Raw genomic sequence first — 9,229 nt, forward strand, 5'->3', positions numbered from 1 at the left:
GGGCTCGCGACAGTGCTGTAACCGACGACGGGAGGCTAGGCGTGCGGACGACACATGTGAGATGAGTTAAGGTTAGCGGAGAGAGAGAGGAGCGATATGCGTTGACCCAGTGTGGTGGAGGAGGAGAAAGAAAACCAATAGGCTACATCGAACGGTTCCACGGAAGGCAATCAGACAGCTAGGGGCCGACCGGCCGAAAGGTTGGACCGGTGCGCCGGCGCCTAGCAGTGGCCAATCGCCAAACTCATGCGGACCCTCCTTTCATTTCATATATCTAGCTTCTCTTAGCCATCAGTGGCAAAAATGGAAAAAAGCAGTGGACGGGTTCCCTGGCGCGAGTTGACTGAAAAGACTTCCTTCTTCCTGGATGCCGCGTGCGTTCCATTCTTTTCCCTCCCGAAAACGCCGCACATCACAACGACAGACCACCCAAAAAAAAAGTTGATTTTTTTTTTCTGGGAGGAGGTGGTCGTCGTCGTCGTCGTCTCCGTCTACCTGCTCTCCGCCTCCGATGCCATTAACCCCACTCCCACGGCCAGCCTCTCGTCGCGAGCCCCCGTGATGCCGTCGTGGTGGAAGCGCTCCAAGACCGCCTTCCGCCGCTCCGCCACCACCGCCGCCTCCTCCGCCCCGGCCTCCCCCGCGCGGGCGTCCACCTCGCGCTCACAGACGCGACGCGCGGGGTCCGAAGACGCCGGGGACCTCCTCCTCGCGCGGCCACACCGCCAGCCGCGCCAGCTCACGCGACAGCGGAAGCTGCGCCACGTCTACGATATCGACGCGCTGCTCGCCGACCTCGGCATCGACGTCGCGTCCTCCTCCTCGCCGCCGCACGCCAGGGGGCGCGCCTCCGCATCCGATGCCGTCGGCCTCGGTCCCCCGATCTCGAGGTCCTCCAACGCCGCGGACGGGGTGGTAGCTCCGCCTCCGAGGTCCGCGTCGTCCCCCGTGTTGCACCCGCTGCCGTTGCCGTCACCGTCACCGAAGCCCCCCGCAGAGCTGGAGACGACGGACTCGGCGGGGGTCGCGGAAGGCGGGAACGAGAGGGCGTCGTTGCAAATACCGAGGTAATGTTGATTCATCATGAATAAATAAAAATCGTTGCAACTTACGATATCTTATTTTCCCTATCGTCGACTGCTCCGAATTGTGTGCCGTCGTGTGATTGAACGTGATCGCTGAGCTGAGGAAACGACGGTAGAATTATGATCTTTTATCACGTAAACAATTTGCGACCTGTTAATGGGATTGACATGTGTAGGAAGCTAGTACAAGGATTGCAGTGAATTATACTACCTTCTGTTTTTTCATTACACCATCCAGCCATTGCAATATAGATGAATCTCTTCACGATTTACATTGAGGTGAAAGATAGGTGGGGTTGCAATCCAACCATCTACAGGTAGAAGTAGCTAATAGTCGAAAGCCTGCTATGATTGTTTGGCCACTGCTTGTATTTATTGTAGGTTAGAAATGAAGGGACAGGGGTTCAGAAGTCAGAACATTCTCTGAACTAGAATGTTCCTGGTTGGGAGATGGTGTTATTGCAGTTCTTATCAATGGTTTACCTCCGTTCGTACGCTATGACATCTGACTGAAGAACAAAAATTGTGGGGTAACCAGAATGACTTGGGTGGTAGGATCCGCTGCTGTTACTAGCAAATTAGTTGCATTATTAAGTCTCATTTGCTGACCGGTCCTTTCCCTCTCTACTTTTAATGATATACTCCATATTGTTTTTAAGCTTGAAAGAAATCTGTATCTAAACTTGCATTGTTCCTTGCATCATTTCCGGGTTCTTACTAATCATGTGGTTGCAGGGTGACAGGTCAGACTGTGCAAAAGTTCCCTGAACATAATGATTTCTGCTCAAATGGTACAAAGCGGTCTACCTCTAGTCACCACCGAAAAGCACTCCGTGACAAGTTCCAGGATAAGAGTTCAGCTGAAACAGGGAACTTCCGTTTGAACATTCCAACTAGAAGTGCTCCAACCAGTGGATTTTCCAGTCCCGTAGGCAGCCCTCCAAGATTGAGCAATGCTGACGTCTCATCTACTGTGGCATCTTCTCATGCTCCTCAAGCATGGTCAGCTCCATCGATCCACACTATTGATTTTCTGGGAGCTTTATCTCCTCGGACTTCGCCTGAAAAACTTACAGGGGCTTCAGAGCCATCTCCTTACTCTAGTACATTCAGAAGTCCTATTCTTATGCCAAGGAATACCAGTGCCCCTCCATCGCCACTCCCAAAGTTATTCCCAGAAAACCAAATTTCACGTACTGAAGTCAATGGAAGTGCTAGTTTGCATCCATTACCACTTCCTCCTAGTGCTATAAGCCCAATGCAAACATCTTTCAGCAACCAGCCTGCTCCAAAAGTTGAAATGCCTTCGGTGTCTTGTCAGTGGCAAAAAGGAAAACTTCTAGGTAGTGGTACATTTGGCTGTGTATATGAAGCTACCAATAGGTATGGAAGTGTATTCTCCATATCATTGTGACTATTACTTCGTTGACTTCTGGATGTTTGTGTACTGACATTTGCTTGTAGGAACACTGGAGCTCTTTGTGCAATGAAAGAGGTCAACATAATTCCTGATGATGCTAAATCTGCCGAGTCGTTGAATCAACTGGAGCAGGTTATCAAATTTGACTTATTATCTGAAGAAAGTGCATGCTGGATTTTGTTGCAAAAACAGGGAATTTGACCCTCTTTTCAATCAGTTCCATTGGTTCTTTGGGAATCTTTCATATGTTATTTTTCCTATTGAATTTCTTATTCTGATAATCAAGTCTTAGCTGCTTCAGTTTATTGTGCTTCTTCCAACAATTAAATATGACAGTAGTATGCCATGTGCTCATTGAAATACTTGTGATCTTCAACACAGACGAACTTAGTATCTAGAACACTCTAGTGTAGCACCTTTCTGAGAATTGGTGTTTATTATTACAATGTAGTATTTGCCTTTTATCCTTGATAATGATTTACATGCAAGTTACAAGCTGCCTTTGCTGATCTATATTCATATATTTCAGGAAATAAAGTTCCTAAGTCAATTTAAACATGAAAACATAGTTCAGTATTATGGCAGTGACACTGTAAGTTCCCCAGTATGCTGAGCTAAGTATTTCTTGTGCTTCCGTAACGACATCTTATTCTTGGAGACCCTTGCAGATTGAAGATCGTTTCTACATTTACCTGGAATATGTACATCCGGGTTCGATTAATAAGTATGTCAAACAACATTATGGAGCAATAACAGAATCAGTTGTCCGTAACTTCACCCGACATATTCTTAGAGGCCTAGCTTTTTTGCATGGCCAAAAGATTATGCATAGGTGTGTGCTCATACATATACTTGTTTATACGATTTTTTATTGCTAGATCAGCTGTTATGTGAACTCATGGTTTGCCTCTCACCACTGCATGTGATTTTCTGTATCCTTATCCTTCTGCTATTTTAGATTTTCACGCATCAACCATCATGCACGACTTACCCTTGTCTGTTTATTTTACTTTGTTCTGGCTGAGTTTAATTACTAGGTAGAATGGTTGTGTGAATGTTCATTCGCTTTTGTACTTGCTCTAGATGAATTTACATTGGAGGAGGACTTGGATGAATTTTTCATTCTGCCAAGTCTTTATGGTCAACTTCTTGATTATTTTTTGTTGATATGCACTCCTGCATTTGATATCACTCTGTGGCATGTATGTAAAAGTAAGTGAATTTACTCTTACAGGGATATCAAAGGAGCAAATCTGCTAGTTGATATCAATGGTGTAGTGAAATTGGCCGATTTTGGAATGGCCAAGCATGTGAGTATATCCTTGCATAGCAGTTTTTTCACATGGTACTGTGCTATGTCTATCCATTTTAACTTTTAGAGGCGCATTGGCAAAAATATTAGTTGAATACCAACTGAGGCAACCATCTAAATATGTCTAGCATTACGATTAGTGGCTAGTTGTTGGATGTGCTTAAAAGTAGTTTGAGTGCATATCTCTCGTCTGCTGCATGTTATTGATCACTACAAACAAATAGAATTGTGTTTGGTAGCATTTTGCATAGTCCTATTGGTTGATTTATTTTTGGGAAACTGGCAGGAGCACTGCCTTTTCATCAGAACCAATAATTACAGATGTATGGACTTGTTTTTGAGTCGAACAGCTAAAACTAAAGATGCTATTAATTTAATCGTGTTCATTGTTTGCACAATTATTTGGTATATTGTCATCTTTTGTTGTGCTATCGTATCATCCGCAATAACTTTGTTAAGAGAAAGGCCACTCCACAAATTTTTGAAAGCTCACTCTGCTAAATAGTTGGAAACATATCCTAAATATCCTCTCATTATACCCTGTTGACACTTTTCTGTTTTACCAGTTAAGTACTGCAGCCCCAAATCTTTCATTGAAGGGAACACCATACTGGATGGCCCCAGAGGTATGCCTAGATAGTTCTTGCACACAATGTTTTTCTTTAACCTTATACCACTGTCGTGGTTCTTCAAGCTCACTTTACTTCTGGATTGCATACATACGATTGCTTGCTTGCAGACCTGCAATATGTAATGACATTGCAAAGTAAAAGTACACTATCCAAAGCATGTGTCTATTACATCTTACATGGGCCGCTACAGCTCCAAACTCGGTTTATGTAACAAAAGAAATGTGAACTGTTCTTAAGTAGATGGGATTAGTTGTCATTTCTTTGCCTGAAAGCAGTTAAAGCAACAACCTTAGCAGTAATTTTTGTTATATCTATCTCGTCACGGGGAAGATGGTTCCCCTAACAAAAGTAGACAACCGATATGTGACCTGAAAGGCTGAAACAACCTCAATAGCACTGCATTTCTCTAGTGCACAATGCAAGTTATTAGGTCCCTTATGGAAATTAAATTACCATGTTACAAACAATACTGATAAAGTATTTTGGTGACTCTTTATTCAGCAGAATCGAGTTAATTAGCATTCTTGAGGCTACACAAATTCAGCTGATTCTGACTGCATTTTGGTTTGTTTCTTCTTCTGCAGATGGTTCAGGCTACACTAGCTAAAGATGTAGGATATGATCTCGCTGTTGATATCTGGAGTCTTGGTTGCACCATCATTGAGATGTTCGATGGAAAACCTCCTTGGAGTGATCTTGAAGGGGTAATAACTTGGAGCGTTTAGCTTTACAGTAAGCTTACTAACATGCATTTCATGACTTTTCCTAGTATGCATAAAATCATTTTCATTTGCCAAGGATAAAATTAACCAAAACGGAAGAGCTTCACCCAACGAAAATATTGGTTTGAAAGTAAAGATTTTTCGCGTTAGTTTCACATACATGGTCATTATATGTATAACCCTTCTTACATGTTTATGTGGTATAGATGCAGCCATGTGATTGCTCACTGAATTTGTGAAATTGGCATGCAAATAAATGCATGATATTCTCAAAGAAAAGGTCCATGTTACACAAATTGTGAGTTTTGAAAGTTTGAAGCTTTACTTCTCATAGTCTCATTTTGGGGCTGTAACAAGAAAAAATGTGGCTAGAAGGCCTGTGTTTCTGTGGTAGTATAATCTTAATTTTATAGGAGTAGCACCAGATCACATAAATAGTTACAGAAGTTAACAAAAATGATGTTATTAGTTTATCGGAATCCATAACTTGGTAATCTGGGTATGAACATCACAACTTTATATTCTAAAACGTTATTCTAAGGAACCTTATCTGTACTACAGCCTGCTGCAATGTTTAAGGTTTTGCATAAAGACCCACCAATTCCTGAGAATTTATCCCTAGAGGGAAAAGATTTTCTGCAATGCTGTTTCAAGAGGAATCCAGCAGAGAGGCCGACCGCAAGTGAGTTGTTGGACCATCCATTTATCCGGAATTCAAGTCACTACAGCAAACATGGTTCCATACATGCGTTTGCGGGGATTAAAGTCCATGTAAGTCTGTCTCTTCCTGCATGGCATCCCCCCTCTATAAAGATCCCGAGATTGGCGTAAATATAACTGATATCACTGTTGAATGACAGGATAACGGATACGGTTTCAGGGACAAAACATCCTCCAAGAGTGAACCATATGTGAAAGGAAGAAATACTATTGGGTGAGTAGCTTCCTTTTATTTATTGTTCTGTTAGTACCTAATAAACCGTTTCCAGTTTCATTTGCTAGAGATCCTAAGATACTTTAATTCTTTTCATTGCCAGTGAACCAAACAATTCTAGGCCATTCGAATCGTCAGCCTTTCGACTGACGCCACTAACAATCCAGGAAGTCGCACCTAATTTCGCCCCTCAACCGTTTGGTTTAGCCTCCAATCCTGGTTCCTTTGCCATCTCAACGAACCCCATGCATTTTCCGATGGCGAACCCTCAGCCTAGCCCACTGCCAAGGCCCAATGGAAAGGAGGTTCTCTTCTAAGCATATAAGGTGCTGCATGCATTGTCTCAAAAAAAAAAGGTGCTGCATGCAATGGGTAATGCCACTGATATCTGGGATCTTGTTCAGGTGCACAGCTCCTTTGCACAATACCAATCAAGAACTGATTAAAGCATAACAGAGAAAGAAAGGAAATATAAGAGAGGGAGATGAAATCTCGCGCAGCTAGAAACTTTATAAGGATCAGCTGCACGTGGTAATAGTGGAAGGAACACCGCATCCATGCAGATCCCTTCCTACACCAACAGTCATGTGACAGAAAACATCAATATTTCGCAGACGCCGTCTGAACTTCTAGTAATTGAGCAGCAGTTGCACTTGCATGTATGATACCCCACAGTTTATCGGGTTGATGTATATATAATAAGTAGCAAAGACTAGATGTTTTTGTCAGGCTGTCAAGACTCAAAGTATGGTGACAACTGAATGCTGATGAATGGGAGATCCATGAGAGCATGGGTGCCCTTTCTTTCGGGGAAATATTGCTGGCATTTATTGTGTAACATAGAACTAGGATTAGCTGTAGATAAAGCTGAAAGTTCATCTCTCTCCCTCTCTAGTAGGAATCAGGTGTAGCTATATGTTGCCATGTAACAATCTTTTTGTTCTACCATCGATTATTTATTGAGAGATTGTACAGAACAGGTTTTATTTTTTCCTGTTCAGAAGGTTTATCTGAGCTCCTCTAACATTCCTTTTAATTCTATACATTGGCCAAAAATAACCTGTGCATGAGTATGGATTGTCTGGAGAATACGATGAAGCAAATTTTACCAACATTGGAACAGGATTGCAGGGTCATCCTTAAAATCACTATACTCCCTAATTTTAAAAGCCTCACAATCAATGGATTATTTTACAGTACCCTGGTACTCCCTAAGGGTCCTGTGGAGTACCAAGTAAATCCAACCGTGGATATTAAAGGGTATTATAGATATTTTACAATTTATGTTGGTGTTTCGTTTAACCTAAGCCTACTCAATTTCTGAAACCGGTCTGCTCCACAACGATCCAATCAGCCGTCGCCAGCTATGTCCTGAATCTGCTATCACCGTTACGACTAATCGGCCGGCGCCGCTGCGATTGAATCAGCCTTCGTTGCCTGTTACTTATTACTAATTTGTAATTTCCCATTTTCAATCAAGGGTGTTGCAACGATAGAATCAAGAGTATTGATCGCAGCTGACCTGGTTAAGAAATCCTTATTTTGGATTGTTCTTGGCTGCATGATTTGGTGTTTCTCTAAACTAACAACGCAAAGAAATAGGGATTAATAAAGTCGAATGATACTAATTCCAAAATCAGGTCGCTCCAGATCTGCGTGATAATGGATGTATCGTAACTCTCTCCCACGCAAATAACTTGCCACAATTATCGGATCGGTGCATGCATGCAAGATATAGATCTGATTGCGGGAATAGGATATCATAGTCATTAATTTATTTTCAAAAATATCATAAATCTTGATCCTGAGTTTGGCTCTCCTAAATGACGAATCTACCCTTCGAATTAGGTACTCCCTGATTTTCGGTTGTAGTACTCCTTCATGCTTACAATGGAGTACCCTTTAGGTATATCCGTCGGATCTGAGAGAATGGATGGACCATATTAAACTAAGGGTACTGTAAAAGAGCTCCAATCAATTGAGGCTACTCATTTGGATTTTGGTCTTTCCATTTTGACCATGTCGTCTCTTGGGTCCTGTGGAGGGAATGGGGCTAAGTGGGCTCCTTTCAAAACTGCCAAGTGAAATGTGCCATTACTTCATTAACTCAAACTAGATGCACGCTTCAGACCAACAACTTAAAAAGTGATCAATTTGGTCCATAAACAAGTTTATTATATCATATAGGGTCAAAACCGGTTTCCGGGGGGGAAAACCGGCCATGTGGCTGCCACATCAGCGTGTCTTGGACCGCTGACACTTGAATTAATGTGTAGAGTGTTTTCTGAAAATTGGCCAATCACAACCTAGCTCATGGTGTATCGAAGAAAAAAAACACATGGCATGGGACTTGAACCTACACCCTTGGGTAAGCAATTGGCTTGGTAACCAAAAAGACGCTGCTATAGCGTGCGCTATGCAGTGTGATCTAGTGGCCGCCCATTTTAGATAAGTTCACATATACGAACCATCCCTTCCTTTGAAAAAGAAAATTTCATCTCACCCCCGTGTTGCCACGTTCTGCAAAAAAAGCAAAATCTTACGTAGCTGACGTTCGCTGGGAGAGTGATGGCAAATGAACCCATTTTGATGGTTGTTTTAGTTTTGAGACGAGATCAAACCGTGCAGTTTTAAACAAAAAATTGCCTTCTCTGAGAAAAACTACCATGTTGCTGTGAAGAAACTGTCATCCTTCACAACTAAAACTGCCAGCAAAATCATTCACAAATGCCAACCCTCCTGGCGAACGTTTGCCAGTTAAGGGGGTAAAAAAAAAAGGACCCTATTAGAACATTAACTTGTTTGTGCATGAGATGCAACCATCGGTCTATATTACTTCTTCCTTCCGGATTTATTGGACCGGCTAGCGGAATTGCTAGGATTCGGAGCATCTACAGTCGGCGCCTCAAACTGGTCTCAAACGTCCGGGCGGGCAGCCCGGCCACAGACCGATCAAAAAAATCCGACCGGCCTCAAACGCCCGAGCTGACCGGCACACCTCATATCCATCCAAAATCTCACGCGGATATGGGGCGGTCCGGGCGTGTTACGTCGGACTGACGTTCGAGTCTCACACAATATCACTTGGAAACGTAACGGTCTGATGATCGTCTCCTCCATGAGT

At 42.9% G+C, this 9,229-nt stretch overlaps 1 protein-coding gene across 6 annotated transcripts; it reads left to right on the forward strand.

Annotated features, from left to right (window-relative positions):
- The first annotated feature begins 288 nt into the window (after positions 1-288).
- On the forward strand, positions 289-7,141 carry LOC109759300 (mitogen-activated protein kinase kinase kinase 5). Of its 6 annotated transcripts, none has more exons than XR_012202593.1 (12): positions 289-1,067; positions 1,821-2,468; positions 2,550-2,637; positions 3,035-3,097; positions 3,174-3,337; positions 3,740-3,815; positions 4,384-4,443; positions 5,034-5,181; positions 5,733-5,942; positions 6,032-6,105; positions 6,209-6,431; positions 6,510-7,141. XR_012202593.1 is itself a non-coding variant. In XM_020318121.4 (12 exons), exons 1-11 carry the CDS (start codon positions 304-306, stop codon positions 6,420-6,422), a joined length of 2,481 nt encoding a protein of 826 aa, XP_020173710.2. In that variant the 5' UTR covers positions 289-303; the 3' UTR covers positions 6,423-6,431; positions 6,510-7,141. The 6 variants fall into 6 exon arrangements, 4 of the variants coding, with proteins under 4 accessions (XP_020173710.2, XP_020173711.2, XP_073364609.1 ...); XM_020318121.4 differs by having other exon boundaries at positions 5,034-5,153; XR_012202592.1 differs by having other exon boundaries at positions 6,209-7,141.
- The last annotated feature ends 2,088 nt before the right edge of the window (positions 7,142-9,229 follow it).

This window comes from Aegilops tauschii, chromosome 2, assembly GCF_002575655.3.
Source record: "Aegilops tauschii subsp. strangulata cultivar AL8/78 chromosome 2, Aet v6.0, whole genome shotgun sequence".
Classification (NCBI taxonomy): domain Eukaryota; kingdom Viridiplantae; phylum Streptophyta; class Magnoliopsida; order Poales; family Poaceae; genus Aegilops; species Aegilops tauschii.